General features: G+C 37.8%; 2 protein-coding genes across 5 annotated transcripts in view; one reads left to right on the forward strand and one right to left on the reverse strand.

The window, feature by feature from the left end:
* Window positions 1–1,115: 1,115 nt before the first annotated feature.
* Window positions 1,116–20,388, reverse strand: LOC128649358 (putative uncharacterized protein ENSP00000383309). 4 transcript variants are annotated; one of them, XM_053702583.1, is made up of 3 exons: window positions 20,222–20,388; window positions 2,974–3,016; window positions 1,116–2,427 (listed from the first exon to the last, which is right to left on the reverse strand). In XM_053702583.1, the coding sequence occupies exon 3, from the start codon at window positions 2,275–2,277 to the stop codon at window positions 1,336–1,338; it is 942 nt and encodes a 313-aa protein (XP_053558558.1). In that variant the 5' UTR covers window positions 2,278–2,427; window positions 2,974–3,016; window positions 20,222–20,388; the 3' UTR covers window positions 1,116–1,335. The 4 variants fall into 4 exon arrangements, with proteins under 4 accessions (XP_053558558.1, XP_053558559.1, XP_053558561.1 ...); XM_053702584.1 differs by having other exon boundaries at window positions 20,192–20,388; XM_053702586.1 differs by lacking the exon at window positions 2,974–3,016 and having other exon boundaries at window positions 20,192–20,388.
* Window positions 19,499–25,964, forward strand: part of LINGO2 (leucine rich repeat and Ig domain containing 2) — a 366,319-nt gene continuing 359,853 nt past the window's right edge. The window contains exon 1 of the mRNA XM_053702582.1: window positions 19,499–20,500. The gene's annotated coding sequence lies outside the window, so the exon portion shown is untranslated. The remainder of the gene's footprint in view (window positions 20,501–25,964) is intronic.

Genomic DNA, 25,964 nt, shown 5'->3' on the forward strand with positions numbered 1-25,964 from the left:
TAAAATTGAAGGTTCTTTCTAACTTATGAAAGAAGAAATGTGTGTTTCATGTCCCTTTAAAGGGACAGTATACTATAAATAGTTTTTCACTTAAAAGGACATTAAATGGCATGTTCTATCTGAATCATGAAAATAAAATTTTGTCTAGACTAATCCTGGCATCAAAGTATATTGTTTACAATGCACCATTTTAATGTTTTTGAAAAATATATCTTTTAAATACCAGGAGGCCCACATACATACCCGAAATGTAATAGAAAGCAGCTTTGGCCTACTCAAAACCAGATTCAGGTGTCTGGATTTGACAGGCGGAGCATTACAGTATAACCCAACAAAGTGTGTTCCATTGTCAATGCATGTTGTATTCTACATAACATTGCTGTGGACACACGTATATTGGGGGAAGTAGAACCAGACCAAGATCAGCAGCTGGTTCCTGTACCTGAGGGTGTGGACAGGGGGACACTGAGGGGGAATGAAGTGAGGGATTTTGTCATCCATGAATACTTCACCTGTAAGTTACTTGTTCATAAGTACAGTAAACTGTAACATTCACAGGTATTATGATGTTTTACTGTACCTCACCAACCATTGCATGTGTATATATATTATGTTTTGCAGAATTACATACTGCAGATTTTCCACTGCATGTAAGTGAAACTACTACATCCCACCCCCTTCCCTTAACCACCCTAATTACTGAAAATGTCTCATTGTTTAATTCATGTTTAGGTCACAATGATTTCTGGACTATCATTATTAAGAAGAATGAAAATGGATGTTTATACCTTATGTCCACACCTTCTGTAAATACATTATTATTTATATATATATATATATATATATATATATACCCATGTGTCAATTTATATTGGATGTGAGAAACCTTGATTTACATCTTATAAGTGAATATTACTATATGTACCCTTCATACACAACTATGTGATGTTGGTTATAGTACATTAATATGTCATAAACATGATAATCTCACCTGTTTGTTTTTTTTTGGCTATTTCAACACAGGTGACATTATCATGTTTTAACAATATTAGTGTAAAAAACACACATCACATTGATATGTATGACAATTACATGGTAAATAACAAAAGACAATGTTTATTATGAACTATAAAATTATTTATTTTTCTTGGGCTTTTTGGATGAGGGAGCTGAGGTGCCTGTAGTGGATTGCCTTGTTTTCTTTGTTCTAGCAGATTCCGGTGTTTCTGTTGGTGTGCTGGCAACAGATAGGCTGGAGGTAGTGTCCTGCTGGTGTGTAAAGTGCTCAACCAACACACCCAAGAGTTGATTTTGTTCTCTCCATCTATTGTCCATTTACATCTGCATATCAGATAGAATTTGCATAATTTGTGACTGGTTTTGAACACTTGCACTTAATGATGCTGCCATGTCCCTCTGCAGCTCTATGCTACGCTTGTGTAACCTCTCTTGGCTCCTGAAGAACCTCTCTTGGCCTCTTTGTATGCTCTCGGTGCTTGTTATGAGCCTCCTCTGGAGTGAAATGTATTCCTCACCCAGGGGAGAATACAATGCAACCACAGGCCCTTGAGCAGCAGGGCTTCTAGTTGCTTGTGGGGCAGGGTCACCTGCATCTGCTGGTGCTTGAGGTGCAGGGTCACCTGCATCTGCTGGTTCTGGTGGGGCAGGTTCAGCTGCATCTGCTGGTTCTGGTGGGGCAGGTTCAGCTGCATCTGATGGTTCTGGTGGGGCAGGTTCCACTGCATCTGATGGTGCTTGAGTAGTTTCTGCTATATTTCCATCTGCAGATGGTGGAGCTTGCCCAAGTGATGAGGATGGTGGAGCTTGCCCAAGTGATGAGGATGGTGGAGCTCGCCCAAGTGATGAGGATGGTGGGGCTCGCCCAAGTGATGAGGATGGTGGAGCTCGCCCAAGTGATGAGGATGGTGGAACTCGCCAAAGTGATGAGGATGGTGGAGCTCGCCCAAGTGATGAGGATTGTGGAGCTTGCCCAATTGATGAGGATGGTGGAGCTCGCCCAAGTGAGGAGGATGGTGGAGCTCGCCCAAGTGATGAGGATGGTGGAGTTCTCATGGTTGATTGATAGTCCCACTGATGACCAGTGTGTGACCACTCAGCCTGTCCAATTGGCACTTCTTGTGACATAGTCTGTGGGTAAAAGCCATGACTGCCATGTGTTTGGGGGGGTAAATACATGGACCCTTTGTGGCTGTCTTGGCTCCGCCTTAAAGCCAAAATATGAATATTCCTCTGGCCAGGAATCTTGCCAGGGGTCATATGTTAATGGTGGTGGCATCACTCCCGGGTCCTCAACTGAAGCCATCCAACCATGCTCATGCCTGGGAGCATACTGTTTGTGTGGTTGCCTGAAGACTGATGGTAGTGGTGGTGGTGGCATGGCTGTTTGTATCCTTGTGACAGGAGGTTCTGTGGAGGAGTCAAAGGATAAGAGGGATTAGTACAGTCAGATATATGTCCATGTGGGCATACAATGTACATGATACATGCTAGGGCCTATACTGATTCTCATGTCAAACTCTATAACATGCATGTGCACATTGTGATTTGTTCTATGAGGGATTTGAATATGAGTAGTATACAGGTATGTGTTTCATACAATAGTTATGTGTACATATCAATGATGGAAAAAATGTGTTCCTTAAGTGACACTATGGTCACACAATTTACTTTAGCCTGATGTAGGCACAGAACCTGCTTTATTGAGCTAAAAGTATTGTGATGGCTATCGTGTCCATTTATGGAAAACTCTACATGTGGCTTGTGGCCTGTGTTACTCTGAGACATGTTAGTATTGCACTATTCAACCTCATATCATGAATTGCATTGTGTTAAGTAGCAGTAATGTCAAGTATAATTGTAGATGTTTTTGTTAGTACGCCAAATACCATGTGTGATATTAAAGGATGTTATATCTTAAATACATATAATACTGGTGTGTGGAATGTTACTCACCAGTATGATGTGCTGTGGTTGCAGCCCCTGAGTCACAAGCCCTCTGTAATGTTAAAGATACTATGTTGTAGTATGAAAAATATATGAATGAATCACAACTGCTGAGTAAAAAGGATTTGTAGCAAGGTTTAAACTAGATAATAACATGGATTACTAAAAGAAGTAATGTCAGAATCCGAGTATAAACTTTGCAAGTTTGTTATATGGTTAAATAGGATTAGATATTTCTATAGCTGTATCAAGTAATTGATTATTGGAGGAACAACAGAAAAACCATGACTATAACCAAAGAGGAAAAATGAAACAGTGTTAACACAAAAATTAGCTACAATGAAAGTAAAAAGCTTAACCACAATATATCAGGAATTATGGCAAGTATGCGTAGCAGTTATTACAGAAAATAGATAATAGCATGAAAAATAAGTAAGCGGTTACAGACTGTACCTTGAGGGTAAACAAGTATTGAGAAAGTTAAAGGAAAAATCTCACGGCTTGAATAGGTGAAGCGGTTGCAGCGCTGATGCCGAAAATGTTGGCGTGTGACGTCACAGCTCCACGATGCAGGGCGGAGGATTAGGCTGAATGAAGCAAGCTGACAGCAACGGCTTGAGAGAAAATGACAATCCGGTAACAAAAGATGTAGGCTGGTTTCAGCAAGAAAAGATTAGTGAATCCACAAAAGAATAATTTAGGTTGAAATCCAAAGAGGTAAATTAGAGCTCAGTTTGAATCACACTATGGTCAGTGGAAAACAATAACAAGCAAAGTGGAGAGGGGGGAGGAGGCTTAAATAGCATAGCAGGTAAATTGATCAGAGAATTAAAGGGATATACACAGTACAAGTAACTGGTTATTATTAAACAATATGTAAACGTGACAGGATGCTCCCCTAAATGATCCACTCTGTGGATCAGGGATGAGGGCGATCCGGATTCTGTTGATGGAATTGCGAGATGAGTCTGGGGGCAGATATATTGACAGCTGGCTCCCAAGAGTCATGTTCTGAAGTGTAGCCTTTCCATCTTATCAGATACTGTAAGTTACCCCTATACATTCTAGAGTCAAGTATGGATTTAACCTCATATTCAATGTTGGGATCAATGGAGATAGGAGGAATACTTTGGAGTGAAGTGGCATCACGTACAGAACGGTAGGGTTTTAGTAGGGAAACATGGAAGGTTGGGTGTATTTTCAAAGTGCTAGGTAATTGTAACCGAACTGCATTCTCATTTATGATTTTGATTATCTGAAAAGGTCCAATGAATAAAGGTGAAAGTTTTTTACTAGGAGTATTAAGATGTAAGTTTTTGGTTGAGAGCCAAACTAAATCTCCAAGGGAATACCGTGGTGGAGCCATCCTTCTTAAATCGTAATAAAGTTTCTGTTTGGTTTTAGCTTGTTCAATAGCGTTCTTGACTTTTGTAAAATTAGAAGTGATGGAAGTTGTTAAATCAGAGATATATGGTAATGAACTTATTTGGGGTAGTAGTTGAAATGTTGGATGGAATCCATAGTTAATGAAGAATGGAGTCTGGTTGGTTGTGGAATGTACTGTGTTGTTGAATGTAAATTCGGCGTAGGGCAGATGTTGAGACCAAGAGTGTTGGTCGACATGACAATAAGACCTTAGGAATTGTTCAATGCTTTGGTTAGACCTTTCAGTCTGTCCATTAGTCTGAGGATGATAAGAGGTTGAAAGTCTTTTGTCAATATTGAAAATCTTGCAAAATTCAGTCCAGAGAGAACTAGTAAACTGGGAACCACGGTCTGTTAAAATGCGTCGAGGGAGACCGTGAAGTCTGAAGACGTGTAGTAGGAGCAGTTGTATAGTTTCGGCAGCGGTAGGTAGCTTGTGGTACGGTATAAGATGTATCATCTTACTGAATAAGTCCACCACGACAAGGATAGTGGTATAATTGGAGGATCTGGGGAGATCAACGACATAATCCAAGGCTATGTCAGCCCAAGGTCGTGATGGAGTAGGTAAAGGCATGAGTAAGCCATAGGGTCTATGTTTTGATCTTTTAGTGGTGGCACAAACTGAACAGGAGTTAATGTATTTCATTATGTCGGTATTCATATCAGGCCACCAGTAACTCCTTTTGATAAGCTCTTGTGTCTTGTGGATTCCGGTATGTCCCGCAAATAAAGATTCATGAGCTGAATGTAATATCAAATCTCTGATGGAAGGGGGTACATATAACTTCTCATCAAAATAATAGAGGGAATCCTGTTTCATTTGTAACTGTTGAAGAGGCTTAGTTTGGTCTTTATGTTGTTCTTCTCTTAGGAATGGAATAGAATCAATGAGAAACAACAGGTATTTATTCTCTGGGATTACAGATTCTTTTGGAAGACAGAGATCAGAGGAAGTAGGCAGTCGTGAGAGAGCATCTGCCTTCTTGTTCTTACTAGCCGGTCTGTAAGTGATAAGGAAATCAAATCTGGAGAAATACAAATTCCAACGAACATGTCTTGCAGTGAGGGTTTTCGTACTTTTGAGGTACTGTAAATTCCTGTGATCAGTATACACTATGGTGGGGTATGTGACACCTTCAAGGAGATGACGCCACTGTTCAAAAGCAACCTTGATAGCCAGTAATTCTTTGTCACCCACGGGGTAATGCAACTCAGGAGCCGTCAAACATCTTGAATAAAAAGCTACGGGATGTAGAGGTTTCTTTAGATGTTCTCTTTGTGAAAGAACGGCTCCAATAGCATAATCGGAGGCATCGACCTCTAATACATATTGGAGTTGGTTGTTAGGGTAACGTAATATAGGTGCAGAAGTAAATTTTTGTTTTAGGAGATCAAAAGCCTTTTGGGATTCAGCAGTCCAGATGAACTTAATATTTGATTTTGTGAGGTTGGTAAGTGGTTTGGCAATTGCTGCAAAATTTTTTATAAATTTTCGATAAAAAATTGCAAAGCCAAGGAAGCTTTGTACCTGTTTCTTATTATTTGGCTCTGGCCACTGTCTTATGGTAGTGATTTTTGAGTCATCCATCTGTATGCCAAATTCCGAAATCTGATAACCAAGAAAGGTGATCTGGTTTGTATGAAATATACATTTCTCGGCTTTAGCATATAAAGAGTGTGAGCGTAGGCGTGATAATACCTGTCTGACGTGTTTTATGTGATCTTCTAATGTTTTTGAATAGATCAAAATATCATCAAGATAGATTACAATATAAGTGTCAAGGATATCTTTGAAAATATCGTTAATAAAGTGTTGGAAGGTTGCCGGGGCGTTGCAGAGACCGAATGGCATGACGGTATATTCATACAAGCCATAACGAGTACGAAATGCCGTCAGCCATTCGTCTCCAGCCCTCATCCGAACGAGATTATATGCACCTCGAAGGTCAAGTTTAGTGAAGACCTTGGCACCTTCCAAACGCTCAATTAGCTCTGAAATAAGGGGCAAAGGATACCGGTTTTTAACGGTAACCTTGTTAAGCTGCCGGTAGTCCACTATGGGTCTTAAACTGCCATCTTTATTTTTTACAAAAAACATACCGGCCGCAGCGGGAGAAGTAGATGGTCTGATGAACCCCTTCTGTAGATTTTCTTCAATATATGATTTTAAGTGTTCCAGTTCAGGTTTGGACAACGGGAACACATGACCGCAAGGTATGACTGCACCTGGTAATAAATCAATAGGGCAGTCATAAATACGATGCGGCGGTAGATTTTGAGATTCTTTTTTACTGAAAACATCAATAAAATCAGCATAAACATCAGGTATCTCTATATCAGTGGAGATTTGAGGTGGTTGTAGAAGCAGGGTAGGGTAGCAAGTGGATAAGCAATACTCAGAATTAAGCTTTACACTTAGATCTGACCATGAAATCAGAGGGTTATGTAATTTTAACCATTGTAGGCCTAAAATGAGAGGGAAGACGGGGGATGTAATGACATCAAAAGAAATGTACTCCCTATGGTGGTCTGGTGTGGATAGGAGCAATGGTATTGTTTCATACATTACCGGTCCAGAGGACAAAACCTCCCCATCAATACCCCTTAAAGGTACAGGAGCCTTTTTTTTTATAAGTGGAATTTTATTTTTTGTGGCAAAAGACACATCAATGTAAGAAGCAGAAGCACCAGAGTCAATTATCCCTGAAACGTTCACTCGAAGTTGATCCCACTGCAAGAGAAGGCATAGGTTACAGTAGCTTGCAGAGTGTGACACAGCATTTAAGGAATAAAAAGGATGGGAATTCTTACCCTTATTCTGTTTCTGGAGAATGGGACAGGCCTTGACAGTATGCTCTTCTGATGCACAGTACATGCATAGATTCTGAGAAAGCCTTCTTAACTTTTCTTGATTGCTTAATGGGCCTTTAAGAAACCCAATTTCCATAGGTTCAGTGGTGTTTTTAACATGAGAATATGTTGGTAAAGTAGGGTTTTGTTTTTTATGTGTTGGTTCATGATATCCTTTCTCGTTTTGTCTCTCCCTAAGTCTTCTGTCAATACTGATACTAAGATTAATTAGTTCCTCCAAAGTGTGAGGAATTTCAATGCGAGAAAGTTCGTCTTTAATAGATTCTGACAAACCCAGTCTGAACTGATTTTTTAGAGACAAATTATTCCATTGAGTGTCAGTAGCTAGCCTCTTAAAATCTGCAATATAATCTTCTACATCTCTTCTTCTCTGTTTAAGAGAGCGCATTGCAGTTTCAGCGGTTAATTGTTTGTAAGGGTCGTCATAAAGCTGACCAAGGGTAGAAAAGAAAGAATCTAGAGAGTTAAGTATATCATCGTTTGTTTCCAGGAAGGAATTAGCCCAACTTCTGGGTTCTGCTCTTAAGTAGGAAATGGTAGTCATCACCTTAACTCTGTCAGTGGGATATGTGTATGGTTTTAGTGCAAACAACAGAAGACAAGCGTTTTTAAAATCTCTAAATTGTTTTCTATCCCCTGAGAATACATCTGGGAGACTAACTTGTGGTTCCTGGAACCGGGTTCTACTATCTACAAAGTCTTTAATATAAGTTTTCAGTCCCTGGTTTTCTTGTTTGAGGGTATTGAGGCCATCAGTTAAGGCATCCATTTTTTGAGAGAGAGTTTGTATCTGATTAGACATCTCAGCTGGATCCATATTTTAGGGCTTGTTATTCTGTAATGTTAAAGATACTATGTTGTAGTATGAAAAATATATGAATGAATCACAACTGCTGAGTAAAAAGGATTTGTAGCAAGGTTTAAACTAGATAATAACATGGATTACTAAAAGAAGTAATGTCAGAATCCGAGTATAAACTTTGCAAGTTTGTTATATGGTTAAATAGGATTAGATATTTCTATAGCTGTATCAAGTAATTGATTATTGGAGGAACAACAGAAAAACCATGACTATAACCAAAGAGGAAAAATGAAACAGTGTTAACACAAAAATTAGCTACAATGAAAGTAAAAAGCTTAACCACAATATATCAGGAATTATGGCAAGTATGCGTAGCAGTTATTACAGAAAATAGATAATAGCATGAAAAATAAGTAAGCGGTTACAGACTGTACCTTGAGGGTAAACAAGTATTGAGAAAGTTAAAGGAAAAATCTCACGGCTTGAATAGGTGAAGCGGTTGCAGCGCTGATGCCGAAAATGTTGGCGTGTGACGTCACAGCTCCACGATGCAGGGCGGAGGATTAGGCTGAATGAAGCAAGCTGACAGCAACGGCTTGAGAGAAAATGACAATCCGGTAACAAAAGATGTAGGCTGGTTTCAGCAAGAAAAGATTAGTGAATCCACAAAAGAATAATTTAGGTTGAAATCCAAAGAGGTAAATTAGAGCTCAGTTTGAATCACACTATGGTCAGTGGAAAACAATAACAAGCAAAGTGGAGAGGGGGGAGGAGGCTTAAATAGCATAGCAGGTAAATTGATCAGAGAATTAAAGGGATATACACAGTACAAGTAACTGGTTATTATTAAACAATATGTAAACGTGACACCCCTGGAAGTCCACAGACTGCTGTGATACTCAGGGACCTGCGTATCATCTCCTGCCAGGTGCATAGCTTCCTGCCCCATCTTTTCTTTGACCAGCCTCTTGCAGTCATTCCAGCGTTTTTTAAGGTCCTCAACAGTCCTACTCTGTGGGGCCACACTATTGACGGAATCCTCTACTGCCAACTATTCCATTTTTTGCTTTTTGGCAATGCCTTTGCCCTTCTCCTGCCCGAAGAAGGCACTGTAATTGTCCATGATGGCCTGGACAAGGGCAACATTTTCATCAAATGAAAAGTTTGGACATCTCAGCCTCTCATCTTCCATGGACACTTGGCTTCCTCCCTGTGATGTCCCTGGTGTGGGTTCCTCCATATCATCTCCCTCCTCTCCCCTTCTGTCCCCATGTGCACCCTCTGTCCCTCTCCTAGATGTGCCTGCTCTATGGGGGTCTTGGGCATCTCCCCTCCCATCATCCCTTCTGGCTCTCCCTCTCCCCACTCCACTTACTCCCTTACAGGGGGCCCACTGCTCCTCCTGTACTCTCCTATACTCCTCTCCCTGCCACTCCTTTCCCCTCCTCCCTACCTCTCCCTGCCATCCTCACACTAAATCACACTACACACACTCACGCCCAGTTCAATCACACGCAATCACAACCAAACACTCAGCCTATCACACTGTAAAATTCAAATAAAATGTGTGAGGTGTTAGAAAAAAAAGTGTGGTGTATTTATATATGTATATATGTATGCAAAATGTGTGCAATGTGTAAAAATATGTGTAAGTGTACAAGCTTAATCAAACAACAATGCGACCTAACTCCTCTCTCTCTACTTAATCAAAATGGCGGCTGTGCATGGGTTTATATATGAATTTTGAATAGCGTAATTACGTGTCGCTTTTTTAATTGAAATCGAAGTTCATTTTTACAAGTGTTAGCCAAATTTGCATAAAACTACTCTTTATTGACACTTTCCGTGGACAAAATACTGGCATAAGTTACTTGCGATTACTGAAATGTGTATTTGCGCACCAGTTAGTCCTACTTATGCCAGTTTAGCATCTAACGGCACAGTATATGTAATATTCCGATGTGCGAGGTGAAATTACAGGCGGCGCGGGTTTCCACGCTTTCGCCAAAGCCTGTGCCATATATTTAATTGCGCCCCAATAAGGCAGTGCACAGTATGAAAATGCAGAACTTTGTAACCAACAACTGGAAAAGGTTAAAACAAGATAATGGCTCTGAATAGAGCTTCAAGAACAGGAGGAAAAGCAATAGTAGTTTAATATATAGAGTTGGTGCATATAGCCATTTATGTTTAGGTGCTTGCTTTCTGAGAAAATCTTATATAAATAAATCTGTGTGAGGACCAAACCAAAAAAGGCAAATATAATGGATACTAATTAGTGGACTGTACATTTCAAGTAAAGTTTAAAGCAATATTAAACAGTACGATATTAAAATATAAAGGACTAGATTACAAGTTGAGTGCAAAATATCACTTCTGCGCAAATGTGCTCTGGTATTACAAGTGAGGTGCAATGCATTGTGCTCACGAGAGTGCACTTCCATAGGCTCCGAATTGAGCCTCGTTCAGCATGAAAACTAGCGCAGCGAAGGGGGTAAGTGGCACAGTGATGGGCAGCAAATATAAACATATATATTTATGTGTTAATATGTGTATATACACATATTGGTGCTGTGATATGTGACTCCGGGCGCTATCCCTTAACCCACTGCCAAGGTATTTAAAGGAACTTCCTCTTTCAAAAGGATCCCAAAGAGAAGTGAAATTACAAGAACAAGGAAAAAATAATGATGCTAGTGCTGGGTTTAACCCCAGCACTAGCGCCAGTATTTTTTCCTTGTTCTTGTATATACACATATTAAAGGGACACTCTAGTCCAAAACAAACTTTCATTATTCAGATAGGGCATGTCATTTTAAACAATTTTCAAATTTATATCTATCACCAACTTTGCTTTGTTCTCTCTAATCTCAGGGCATTTTGACAGTTTTTCACCACTAAAGGGTGTTAGTTCATGTGAAATAAGGGGCAGTTTGCAAAGGCTTAGATACAAGATAATCACAGAGGTAAAAAGTATATTAATATAACTGTGTAGGTTATGCAAAACTAGGGAATGGGTAATAAAGGGATTATCTATCTTTTAAAACAATAAATATTCTAGTGTAGACTGTCGCTTTAACACTTAAATATATATGTATATAAGAATATAAGCATATACAGGGAGTGCAGAATTATTAGGCAAGTTGTATTTTTGAGGATTAATTTTATTATTGAACAACAACCATGTTCTCAATGAACCCAAAAAACTCATTAATATCAAAGCTGAATAGTTTTGGAAGTAGTTTTTAGTTTGTTTTTAGTTATAGCTATTTTAGGGGGATATCTGTGTGTGCAGGTGACTATTACTGTGCATAATTATTAGGCAACTTAACAAAAAACAAATATATACCCATTTCAATTATTTATTTTTACCAGTGAAACCAATATAACATCTCAACATTCACAAATATACATTTCTGACATTCAAAAACAAAACAAAAACAAATCAGTGACCAATATAGCCACCTTTCTTTGCAAGGACACTCAAAAGCCTGCCATCCATGGATTCTGTCAGTGTTTTGATCTGTTCACCATCAACATTGCGTGCAGCAGCAACCACAGCCTCCCAGACACTGTTCAGAGAGGTGTACTGTTTTCCCTCCTTGTAAATCTCACATTTGATGATGGACCACAGGTTCTCAATGGGGTTCAGATCAGGTGAACAAGGAGGCCATGTCATTAGATTTTCTTCTTTTATACCCTTTCTTGCCAGCCACGCTGTGGAGTACTTGGACGCGTGTGATGGAGCATTGTCCTGCATGAAAATCATGTTTTTCTTGAAGGATGCAGACTTCTTCCTGTACCACTGCTTGAAGAAGGTGTCTTCCAGAAACTGGCAGTAGGACTGGGAGTTGAGCTTGACTCCATCCTCAACCCGAAAAGGCCCCACAAGCTCATCTTTGATGATACCAGCCCAAACCAGTACTCCACCTTGCTGGCGTCTGAGTCGGACTGGAGCTCTCTGCCCTTTACCAATCCAGCCACGGGCCCATCCATCTGGCCCATCAAGACTCACTCTCATTTCATCAGTCCATAAAACTTAGAAAAATCAGTCTTGAGATATTTATTGGCCCAGTATTGACTTTTCAGCTTGTGTGTCTTGTTCAGTGGTGGTCGTCTTTCAGCCTTTCTTACCTTGGCCATGTCTCTGAGTATTGCACACCTTGTGCTTTTGGGCACTCCAGTGATGTTGCAGCTCTGAAATATGGCCAAACTGGTGGCAAGTGGCATCTTGGCAGCTGCACGCTTGACTTTTCTCAGTTCATGGGCAGTTATTTTGCGCCTTGGTTTTTCCACACGCTTCTTGCGACCCTGTTGACTATTTTGAATGAAACGCTTGATTGTTCGATGATCACGCTTCAGAAGCTTTGCAATTTTAAGAGTGCTGCATCCCTCTGCAAGATATCTCACTATTTTTGACTTTTCTGAGCCTGTCAAGTCCTTCTTTTGACCCATTTTGCCAAAGGAAAGGAAGTTGCCTAATAATTATGCACACCTGATATAGGGTGTTGATGTCATTAGACCACACCCCTTCTCATTACAGAGATGCACATCACCTAATATGCTTAATTGGTAGTAGGCTTTCGAGCCTATACAGCTTGGAGTAAGACAACATGCATAAAGAGGATGATGTGGTCAAAATACTCATTTGCCTAATAATTCTGCACTCCCTGTATATATATTTACTGGGAACACAAAGTTCCCATAGACTGCAATGTAAAGGCACTTTCCGGTGCCGTTTTGTTTTTTTTTCGAACACCCCTAACCGCTAATTGCTATTGCGAGCTTGCGGTAGCCATAACCAGCTACTTGTAAGGGCTGGCTATTTATCACGCATCTGTAAAAGGGCGAATATCCTGTTTGCAGGAGCACAATAAATTAGCGCTCCACTTGTAATCTAGGCCAAAATGTTTGCAATATGTTTTCATTATTTATTTTGTCTCCTTTTCCTGTAATTTAAGTCAAATTTTTTTAAATTTTTTTTTAAATTTCACTGAGTTTTAATTAAGTAATGGTCACTGATATTTTTTAACTTAAATTTCACGTTATCTCTCTCCTGCTGAAGACAATTAGGAACATATATAAAACAGGCAATAAAAAAGACAGTCCAAACAAGTCTTTGTGGAATTTAGGAATATCTAAAAAGGTTTCCACACAGCCTTGCTGTTTGTCAGAGATAAATAGACAACTAAGTCAAACATGGCAGCGCCCATTACCTTTAGAAACTAAACCTTTACACTTATATTTTCAATATTTAAAAAACTAATATAACTGTAAAAATATATATCTACATAGTATTCAAAGGCTACTCTTTTCTTTGAATACATCACTATGCTACCATTTAGCATCCCTTTAAAGTTCCTGGTGTAATAACTTATTTGTTAATCTGTAATTCTTCAGTCCTCAGTGTTTTGTTGCTTTATATTGGTGTAACTAAGAAAGTATAACTATTATTGTTTCATTGGTGGTTTCTCTCTAAGTATATGTAGTAAACATTGCGTCGATCATATCTATTCTGTAGTAGGAAAGATGTGTTGTTAAGTAAAAGCTATAATTACCAATAATAAATGGAAATTTATTATGAAATTCTATTTACAGTACTTGTGTATATCAGCTTCTAATGCATAGTGGGAAAAATAAATCTTGCCCCCGGGCCCTTTGCTCATATGGTCCATCACTGACATAAAGCTTTTTGTCAAACAAACATATAGATGTAAGCAGGCAACAGCCTAACTGGGAAATGTCTGATGCTTTAGAGTTTTTCTTATTGCAGCTTAAAGGGATAGTAGCACCTTATAATTGTATGGCATTTCTGTTGTCTTGCTATAGAATAACATACCAGCCAAGTCTAAATATGTTTATACAAATTAACATCTTAGGTGCGATCACATATACGGTGCAGGTTTCGGCGCAAGCGTGGGAACCTGCGCCGCCCGTAATTTCACCTCGCACATTGGGGTATTACATATACCCCGCCGGCCGTTCATAAAGTGCCGTAAGCCTGATAAACTAGCGATGTCCAGAAATAAGCGTAAATACAAATTTCTGGAGTCGCTAGTGACTTACGGCACTTTAGAAACTGCCGGCGCCTAAGAAAAGTAAAGAAAATAACAAATCTCCCGTAAAAGTCTAACATGCCTCCCAAAAATAAGCCCGACACGTAAAACCCCTATATCCGCAATCCCACCCTCTGACTACTAATAATAAATGTATTAACCCCTAGACCGACAACCCCCCACAACGCAATATGCCTATTTAAACTATTAACCCCTATATCCGCCATCAAACCCACACCGCAAGTAATAACTCAATTATTAACCCCTAAACCGCCATAGCCCACAACGCAATTAACCTATTCCAGTATTAACCCCTAAACCGCCATAGCCTATTAAATGTATTAACCCCTAATCTGCCGCCACCAACGTCGCCGCCACTATAATAAATTTATTAACCCCTAAACCTAAGTCTAACCCTAAACCCCCTAACCAAAATATTATTTAAATCAATCTAAATAAATTTACTATTATTAACTAAATCAATCCTATTTAAAACTAAATACTTACCTATAAAATAAACCCTAAGATAGCTACAATATAATTAATAATTACATTGTAGCTATTTTAGGATTTATTTTTATTTTACAGGCAACTTTGTATTTATTTTAACTAGGTACAATAGTTATTAAATAGTTAATAACTATTTAACAACTTCCTAGCTAAAATAAGTACAAATTTACCTGTAAAATAAACCCTAACCTAAGTTAAAATTACACCTAACACTACACTATCATTAAATAAATTAAATTAATTAACTTCAATTACCTAACATTAAATACAATAAAATTAAATAAACTAAAGTACAAAAAAAACAAACACTAAATTACAGAAAATAAAAAAAATTACAAGAAGTTTAAACTAATTACACCTAATCTAAGCCCCCTAATAAAATAAAAAAGCCCCCCAAAATAATAAAATCCCCTACCCTATACTAAATTACAAATAGCCCTTAAAAGGGCTTTTTGCGGGGCATTGCCCCAAAGTAATCAGCTCTTTCACCTGTAAAAAAAGAAATACAACCCCCCAACATTAAAACCAACCACCCACACTCCCAACCCTACTCTAAAACCCACCCAATCCCCCCTTAATAAAACCTTACACTACCCCCTTGAAGATCACCCTACCTTGAGCCGTCTTCACCCAGCCGGGCAGAAGTCTTCATCCGATCCGGGCAGAAGTCTTCATCGAATCTGGGCAGAAGAGGTCCTCCAGCCGGGCAGAAGTCTTCATCCAAGCGGCATCTTCTATCTTCTTCCATCCAACGAGGAGCGGCTCCATCTTGAAAACATCCGACGCAGAACATCCTCTTCCATCGACGGCGACTGTAGAATGAAGGTTCCTTTAAATGACGTCATCCAAGATGGCGTCCCTTCAATTCCGATTGGCTGATAGAATTCTATCAGCCAATCGGAATTAAGGTAGGAAAAATCCTATTGGCGGATTGGCTGAACTTCAATCCGATTGGCTGATCCAATCAGCCAATAGGATTGACCTTGCATTCTATTGGCTGTTCCAATCAGCCAATAAAATACGAGCTCAATCCTATTGGCTGATTGCATGATAATAGTAAATTTATATAGATTGATTAAAATAATATTTAAGTTAGGGGGGTGTTAGGGTTAGACTTAGGTTTAGGGGTTAATAAATGTATTATAGTTGGCAATGGCAGATTAGGGGTTAATACATTTAATAGGTTATGTGGGCTATGGCGGTTTAGGGGTTAATAATTGAGTTATTACTTGTGGTGGGGTTAATAGACTTTATTAGTTATTGCGGTGGGGGGTTGCGGTTGACAGATAGATAGACATTGCACATGCGTTAGGTGTTAGTTTATTTTTGCAGGCATTTTCAGGAGTTACGGTGCTCCCATACTCAGCGCAAGGCCTGCTACGGCTGCCTTTTATGGCGAGGTAAAAATGGAGTAAGATATCTCCATTTTCGCCACGTAAGGCCTTGCGCTGGATATTGGATACCGATTTACGATGCGGTCCCATGTTAGCCTATGGAAGTAATAATTGCGAGCAAAGGGTGAAATATATGCGCGTAACTTGTATATGTAATACCAAAATCGCGTAAAAACTGGCGGCAGAGGATTTTGCGGGCGACACTGCATATGTAATGGAGGCCCTTGTTTGCATGTATTTGTTTTTCAATAGACAAAGCCAATCCTGGCTTGAGTCTGCAGACAAGACGACTAGTGACAGAGATAAAATTGGTATAAAGTGCATTCTTTTTTTTCATAAGTTAAGGCCATATTAGGTAAATATATAGCCTCCAGGAATGAACAAGGTGCAGTTCCAAGAATTAGAAAATCAATCATTTTCAGAGCTAAATTACATGAAAAGCAGGTAAATTAGACAATAAAATATGTTGCAAAGATGTTAAACTACACACAACTAAACACTTTATATTACAATCTTAGGGGGTGTTTATGGTCCCTGTAATGTCCTTTAAGGGGTTATAGGGCTAAGGCTTGGATCTGACGTGGCTATGGGGCTACCAGAGCACCTGCAGCACCAGGGGTCAAATCGCAGGTCTAATTGCAGAAATGCTATGGAGTACATCACCTTGCTATAATGCATGCTCTAAAGGAGTCATTGCTCATCCTAAGAATCAGTTATTTCAATACAGTGCATAGCAGACCCAGACCATTAATTAGACAAATTAAGGGCAGTGATGCCCAAAATAAGGTTATGATGTAAAACCATTCATATAAATAAAGGTCCGTTTTAATGGCCTGATGTTTCTGTGCCCTGTGATGGAAGAGTAGCTGGAGGGTGTGGAAATGGATCTAATGGAGGGGCTGCAGGAACCTTCTGATGTAAGTATAGGGATAAAAGAGGAACATGGCTCTGAAATCTAAGGTGTGTGTATAACAGGGCAGGTGTATGGACAGGAAGGCTGCAGATCCACGCTTCTGAAATGATGTTTGTTCTTCATTAAACTGCATAGTGATAATAATATTAATTAATAATTAAATTGCTTAGGAAACACAGTTAAAAAACTAGGTTGGCACATATTTCTTCTGTAAACTGCTCATAAGAGTTTGCTGAATCCTTTTATACCTTTTAGACCTTTTTTTTAGCAGAATAAATATTATGGTTGTGAAAGTGCTTCTAAGCAAGGGGACATTTTAAAAACTGTATGGCATTCAGCCTTAAAGGGCCATTATAGTGATAATATGACATCCTCGAATTCATTATGTTATCTCTATAATTAATTTTGGATTGTCAGGTGAAACAAACCACTTTCACAGTCACTAGACCAGTGCTTTCCAAACTGTGTGTCGTGACACTTTAGTGTGTCGGCAGCAGTGTGTAGGTGTGTCCCAGCTTCAGCACAATTTTTTTTAAATTTATTTTGGTTTCCGACTTTACGCCTGCTTGCTATACATATCACGTAGTTGACACGTGATTGATACCTAGTGGGTCACAGATCATCTTAACCTATTGGTGCAGCTCAGTGGGAACTGAAACTATTCCAATTGGTGGCACATTCTCTCCTGACTGCACGTATAGTCTCCTCAAATCGGCTTGTGATTGCATGTGTAGTCAGTGAGTGGGACAGCAGTGTGTTTGCAGCGCAGTCAGTAGTCAGTCGGACTCGCGGAGCTCTGAGGGCGGCAGCTTAAACGCTGAGCTGAAGTCAGAAGTCAAAGTATTTTTTGCAGCTAGCTCCCAGCAGTGCATTGCTGCTCCTGTTCTTGATATATGGATAGGAAGTTTAAAGTTTTAGTGGAAGCTTAAAAATGCTTGATGATGAAATGCGAGTGTCTATCTAATATTCCACCAAATATTCAGAAACTGTGTTCATCCCATCAACTTCATACATCCCATTAAAATATTAAGTAGCTATTGGTGATATTATTTTTTTAATTCTTGCACATACTTACATACTGTTACTTGTAAATACAGTTTGTTATTATATAATTTATGTATGTGTCCGTATATCTTAAAACAAATTAGTTTAACCTCCTGTTTGCTAGTACAACTGAACTACTGTGTCGCGAAATTATGTACGTCTAAAATGTGTGTCACCAACATGACAAGTTTGGAAAGCTCTGCACTAGACTATTAGATTCTATATCACAATTACCTAATACATAACAGAAGTGTTAGATACAAATTAATTTGTATCGATGCTCTCTATACATTTACACACAGATGATAACTCAGCAAGGTATTTAAATATCACCATAAGAACTGCTTATGTTCTGCTCTTTTTCGCTAATTAAATAAATGAGTTTCCCCCTCAGCTATGCTTGTTGACATTCTATTGTATGTGAAATGCATTCTTTGCTTGCTTATGATGGAGCTATGTTTATTTCCATAACGTGTTGTATTTCCCAGCATACTGAATAATAATCTATGTAGCTCTCTCGCACCTTCATTGTATGGCAGTGAATGCTCACAGCTGCACAGTCTATTTAAGGATTGCAGCTCCTATCTCCCCTACCCATGCGTGTTCCTCTCTCAGCATCTTCTGCATCTACAGCCTCTTCTGTGTCAGTATTGGTTACTGCAGGGAACCTTTCATTAATCTACAGTTACAACCTCCTCTTTTCTCCTATATACTGTTGATATTGCCGTTTTGTCTCATCTTCTTTCTCTCAATCTTTTGTTCCCTGTATTTTTATCCTCTATTGTGGCATCGTTTCTGTATTTTTTTTTTAACATAATACCTTTTTTTTTCTGTCACTCATTTCTCTTACTGCCACCACATTTTAACTGCCTCTTGGGATCATTAAAAAAATATATATATTTCCCACCTTCTATTCGGTTACGGTTTAAAGCAACTGCATTATATGGAGAGAGTGCAGCAAACTACCTCTATGGCTATTAGATATGAGAGATGCTGTTATGATCAGCGTCAGAGCTGACTCTTAAAACATGTACATCAATTATCTCCTAATCCTTTGAGTGCTGAAGACTTTTGCAATCACATATCCTCCATGTATATTTGAGCATTTTGGAGCTAGTGGTGCCAATACCACAGTAGACATTTGCATTAATGTTTGTATCCATGAAAGATATGACAATTGAAGTAGGAAGTACATGTGCTTTTAAATGTAATTAAAACCAAGCTACAGCTAGCTGTTATTTATTCATTGTGCTGCATGTAAGTGCTGTAACAGCACCGGAGGCTTTCTGATAAGGTGGCTGTAATTGCCCTGTCTAACTAAGAGTATAGGGGAAATGCAGCTCTCGCTCTCTGTATGAATTAGCGTGCAGTTGTCAGGAACACAACCCCCTTCCTGACAACTGGCCAATGGGAGACATAGGGGGCAGAGACAAACACTTCCCACCCAAACTAGCCTGTATATACATATGTAAAATTGTGTGTGTGTGTTTTATTACAGCATAAAAGGGTTCTCTGTGACAGCAGAAATATCATGGAATTATAGGTGCAGAAGGCTGGTCACAGGTGAAGAATGGGCATTACCCTTTGTATGCTTATATAATATATATTTACATAAGTACACATTAAATATTTTTCTACATCGAATCCTACACAAAAATAGAATTTGTTATCCATAAAGTTGCATTTCTATACACATTATGAAACAAGCACATACACAGTCAATACTACACTACATTGTGAAATAGGAAAACCATAGAGTACAAAGCATCTTACAAAAAAAGGTTTAATTCGTTTGTAACTCCAGCATCATAGAACCCAGCACTAAGACCATCGAGTGCAATACTATATAATAAAACACAGAGGACTGCAGCGCAAGATGACTGACTAGAGCAAACCAAATAGAGCAGTCCTCTAAGGGTTAATTAACAGCGTGCCCTCAAGGAATCAGGACGACCAGGAATTGTTTACTGCAAGAGTTTTCATGCAAACTGTAGTGTTTCGCTTGGAATCTAATTGTGCCTGATGGACCCATTACATTGTAATCAGAGCGGCTCCCTGGCTTGATCTCAAGGGGTTAATTAAAGGAATGAGGTAAAATCCCAAATCTAACAAACAGGCAAGAGGACCACCTGAATTTTTCACCAGCCCTATAGGGAAACTATTGTTACTATGAACAATCAGGTTGCTTGGCACCAGTGGTGTCTTTTACCTCAGTCTTGAGTTTATTAGGTTACTATACCAAGACATGCAGGATGATCCATCACGTCTCCTCATCAATGAGTTGGCCTTGCACACACACACACACAGGACCTCATAAGGAGCTGGAAACCTAAACTGCTCTTAGCTGTTTTCATGAAAGGCTGCTATCTGTGCAAGGTTAAATGAACAGCAAAGGAAATGTCTGTGTCTTCCTCTTCAGATAGATGTAAGGCTTCCAGAATCAGACAGGCAGTCACTAACTGCTATGCACGCTGCAACATGAGCACACTAAGCCCAACCAGGAAGCAATCAATGACTGGTAAGGGATTTCAATATTTTCCTATTATTGCATTGCTGCTGATTGCAACGATGTTGCTAAGATCTTGTGTGTTTTGGGCTGTTTTTTTCTCCCTTTGAAGAGATTGTACACCGGCTTTTCTTTGCCTTTTGGTTGCAAAGAAATACATCAGACACTGTGCTAAAAGGACCTAATGAAATAATGCACCGAGAATTACATGCTAGGAAGGAGGGCAGCAGGCTTGCAGTTAGTGAGCTTTACATTATGATTTAATGCGTTTATATTAAGGCTGCGTTTTCTTAGGAGTGCCACCTGTGGTTTTACTTTGAAACCCTGTGTATATTCTGCTAATTTACATGTTAAAATCGTAATTTCCACCCTCTCTGCACTCTGACGTGATTTCAGAAAACCTTCTTTTACTGAAGAAAAAAGGGTGTCAGTCTTGTTTAATATTCCTTATTTTATTTGTAGCTCATAGCTTTCAGGTGTATGTGATCTTTTGTTAAAATGCAAATAAGCCTTATCTGAACAAATGATTGAACTCTGTGTGTGTGAGCAATGATGGTGAAATTTATAATCAGCTTGGAATCATATATATTATATGTGTTTATGTTGCTGTGTCAGTTGGGCTGTAGGCAATATATGCAGTTATTTCTGCTGTAGAACTTTTAAACTGTTTTAGAGGTGTCTGTGATGGGCCTCATCCATTTTTAGGAAGTGACTGTCTTCATTTTGGTTATAGTTTTGTATTTTGAATTGGATTTGAGATGTTTACTGTTGCATTCCTGTTATTTCATCCTCAAATAATATGTGGTTGGTTCTTTTTGTTACCTAAACATACTGACCCCTCAAAGCTAACCTATAGGCCAGGGGCAGCAAAACTATGTGATGAGTGCCCAAGGTATCACTCATAATAAATTTGCTGGCATGCCACTATATTGCTTGTTTTCATTGGCTGTAATTCTAGTGCTTAATAAATGGTTTGTCTTTATGTAAACATACTACCACTAGATGAGCTTTAATTGTTGATATATTGTTTAATTTAAAAGGGAAAAAAATAATAAAAGGAAAAAAAGTAATCCTTTTTTTTTTTTTTTTTTTTTTTTTTTTTAAATGTACCTTGTGTAATTTTTTTAACATGATTACTGCCTGTTTGGGCATATACTTGTAAAAAGGTTTGCCACCCCTTCTTCATGAAATATGATTTTGTACCTTTATATTATGTGATATGCAATAGCGTAGCAGGATGACACATGCAGGGCACTTCTCTAAGGGAGCATACACATATGCATTCATTGCTTGTATAATCAAAGGCACTTTCCTGTGAATAAATTAGTATACTGGCTTAGCTCTTATACTTGTGTTGGGCACAGATATATTATAAAAATGTTATATTATTATATATTGCAGTGCTTTAAAAAGAGCAAAAAGGCCAAGCACAAACCATCCATTGTTACACATTTGGGTATTTGTGCATTCTTTTTTCTTCTAGTAGGAATTATATTCGCTGATAGCACATTTGATTAAATTGTTTTGATTATATTGGGATAATCTATTTTGGATGCTTCTAATTAAAGGGATATAAACCACAATTTTGTTCTTATATGATTCTTATAGAGCATACCATTTCAAATAACGTTCCTATTTACTTCTATTTCATTTGTTTTGTTCTTTTACTGTCCTTTGTTGAAAAGCATACCTAGGTAAGCTCAGAAGAAGCAAAGCACTACTGAATTTGTGACTGCACAGGCTCTTGTCATTGGCTTCCTGATGTGTTTAGTTAGCTCCTAGTAGTGAATTTCTGCTCCTTCAACAAATGATACCAAGGTAACAAAGACAATTTGATAATCAAAGAAAATTGGAAAGTTGTTTAAAATTGTATGCGCTATTAGAATGATGATAGAATTTTTTTGGGTTTCATATCCCTTTAATGAAAGCTCAAGACTCAATGCACTTTCTTATTCCTGCTATTGTCTTTACTATATAATAATTTTAGAACATTTTTGTTAGTGTATTTAGAAAGACACATAAGAATGTTCCTAATGGAGACACTTATCTATCATGATGTTTATTTAGTTGACTATTGACGTGGTTTTGAATCAAATGCAATTAAGAATAGAAATGCCCTACAAGAGTTGGTAAGTTATGTCAGTCGTAAGAAACTCCAGACACACCCATATCCGCCTCATCACAAAAATACTCCTAATACAAGAATTATCAGTTAAATATTTGATTTATATATTAATTTGCTATTGATAATCCACAAGCATTTAGGTAATCACATATTTTATTTATTGAATACCTAATTATTCTCAAATTGTTGACAACCTTGACATCATTAATGGTCAACTTTGGTTTTCATGGTAATAATGGTTGCAATTTTATTTTAAAAGCATACTGAATCCAAATTGTTTCTGATTCAGATAGAGCATGCAATTTTAAGCAACTTTCTAATTTAATACTATTATAATTTCTTTTCTTTGTTCTCTTGGTATCTTTATTTGAAAAGCAGGAATGTAAGCTTATGAGACTGTCCATCTTTGGTTCAGCACCCTGGATAGCGCTTGCTGATTAGTGGCTAAATGTAATTCTCATACAGATGGATAGATTTTTAAAGGGTTGATAGTGATTAAGCAGGCACTAAATTCACAGCTATAAACTCTGATCAGCCATTTGAAATGTCAAAGATGGTGGAAAGTTTGGTAGATTAGTTATGAATACTAATGAATGGTCTTCCACAGAAGATGGAGAGCAAGAGGGTGAAAATATCTCCTTCCTTTTCGCACTCATTTTTTAACAAATATCTGAGGCCTTATACCTGAATAAAAAAAAAAAAAATACTTAATCCTTTTTTGTTTTTTTTTGTTTTGTAGATTATTTAATGTTTTGTCGTGTAGTGTGAATGGAAGTTTCCTAAACCGTTAGTCAGTCAGGTAACGGTAATAAAAGTGGGGAGATTCTGAATCAACTCCTACTTCCTTTTTTTTTTTTACCAAGAAACTGATCATTGGGAAGTGTACAATATCGTATTTTAAATGAGTCATATGACCAGGTAGATGTCACCAGGTGCATATTAAAATATCCCCTTTAAAAAACATATTTAGTATGACAATAGTGTAGTCCTCTGAAACTGTCTCTTGTCCAAAATGTATTCCTATTTACAGGAAAAGTGGACATTGCTTTCTAGATGACATCTTATTTGGGGAACAAATGTTGAATGCTTAAAGGGACAGTCTAGTCAAAAATAAACTTTCATGATTCAGATAGGGCATGTAATTTTAAACAACTTTTCATCAATTTTGCTTCGTTCTCTTGGTTTTCTTAGTTGAAAGTTAAACCTAGGAGGCTCATATGCTAATTTCTTAACCCTTGAAGGCCGTCTCTAATCTGAATGCATTTTGACATTTTTTTCACAACTAAAGGATGTTAATTCATGTGTGCCATATAGATAACATTGTGCTCATGCCCGGGGAGTTACCTAGGAGTCAGCACTGACTGTCTAAAATGCAAGTCTGCCAAAAGAACTGAAAAAAGGGGGCAGTCTGCAGAAGCTTAGATGCAAAGTAATCACAGAGGTAAAAAGTATATTAATATAATTGTGTTGCTTATGGAAAAGTAGGGAATGGGTAATAAAGGGATATATATGTTTTTAAACAATACACAATTCTGGTGTAGACTGTTCCTTTAATCCACTAGACACCAAGACTAGAAAAATAAAATGGGCAAGGGAACTGTACCCACAACACACACACACATACATATAGACACACACATATACATACATTCATTCATTCATACATACACACAGACATATACACACACACACACATATATATTTACACATTCACATACACACTCGCATAAACATACACACGCACACAGTTATATAAGTTTTTTTTTTTTTTTTTTAGTTTTTTTTTAATTGAAAAACAGAAGAATTGATGTAGGCAGGAGTAGGAGAAAGTAATGAAGTTACAGACAAGGAAATGTATTTTGGTGGACAGAGAATGATGGTGGATTATTTGTAGATGAGAGTTTAGTTCATCTATATCTTCGTATCCCTCTTGTATCTCTTGGCATCTAACAATGGTTCCCTACTCCTTTGTATGAATAATTCCTTATAATTTCCTGAAGTGTGCAAACACTTTTTTATTTACCAATTTCATTCTCACAATCGCTTTGATTTTATAGTATGATACGTATAAAGCCAGCCAGTATAATTATATTAAAGGGACAGGACACCTCAAACATGTATTTCATGATTTGGATAGAGCAGACATTTTAAACAACATTCCACTTCTATTACCAAATTTGCTTCATTCTCTTGTTATCCTTTGCTGAAGGAACAGCAATGCACTACTGCCAGCTAGATGAATAAATCTAGTCAGCCAATCACAAGACAAATGTGTGCAGGCTCTAATCAGCAGCTAGCTCCCACTAGTGTAGGGTATGTGCATATTCTTTTTAAACAAGGGATACCAAGAGAACAAAGCACATTTGAAAATAGATGTCAATTTAAAAGTGTCTAAAAATGACATGAATCATGCAAGTTTAATTTTGACTTTCATATCTGAGGCTCATTTGCACTAAATATGTACTTCCATCATTTCATGAATGACTGTATCCCCATGCAGTGTTTGAGAATATAACTGTGCTCTATAAATAAGTATTTAATAAGTGTAAACAATAAATCCAAAAATGCTTTGGGTGCTAAAATGTAAGAAATCATAAAGGAGCATTACATGTCCAAGACAAGATGTGACTCTCATGCATATTTGGTTTGAGAACATTAGAGTAATGGAAATCTCAGCTACGAGAAACTGCAGTAGACGTGGAATGAACTGATGTGAAGATGAATATATTTTGATTGCAGTAGGATAAGAAAAAAGGTTGAATTCTAGACATGATAAATGAAGCCACACTTTTTTAGTGACTCACCTGACATCTGGAAGATGGAGTGGAATCAATACTGATTTGATGGCCTATAGTCAAAATGAGTGTATGTGTGTTTGTATGTATATATATATATATATATATATATATATATATATATATATATATATATATATATATATATATATATATATGTGTGTATATATATGTGTGTATGTATATATATATATATATATATATATATATATATATATAAATTATTCATTTATAGGTTTTTTGTTTTACAGCTGCTGTTATCCAATCAAAACAGAGGGCAAAGGTGAAGAGGAATATGATAATGAATTAACATATGTGGTGTAAAACACCTAATGGTAATCCCTTCTAAAGGATAGGTGGCTTATAATATTACACTCTAAAGTCTCAAAGTACCGGCCCTAAGGCCATATGCGGCACTCAAAATAGTTTAATCTGGCCTTCCCTTTTTTATTAGTTGAATTGTTAATTTTGCCCCATCATATTTTTTTTTTTTAGGGTTGATGTTCTGTATAGCCACTCACAAGATAAATATAAAGACAAGTATGCATTGTCCAGT

The sequence above is a fragment of the Bombina bombina genome, chromosome 2 (genome assembly GCF_027579735.1).
Source record: "Bombina bombina isolate aBomBom1 chromosome 2, aBomBom1.pri, whole genome shotgun sequence".
Lineage (NCBI taxonomy): Eukaryota > Metazoa > Chordata > Amphibia > Anura > Bombinatoridae > Bombina > Bombina bombina.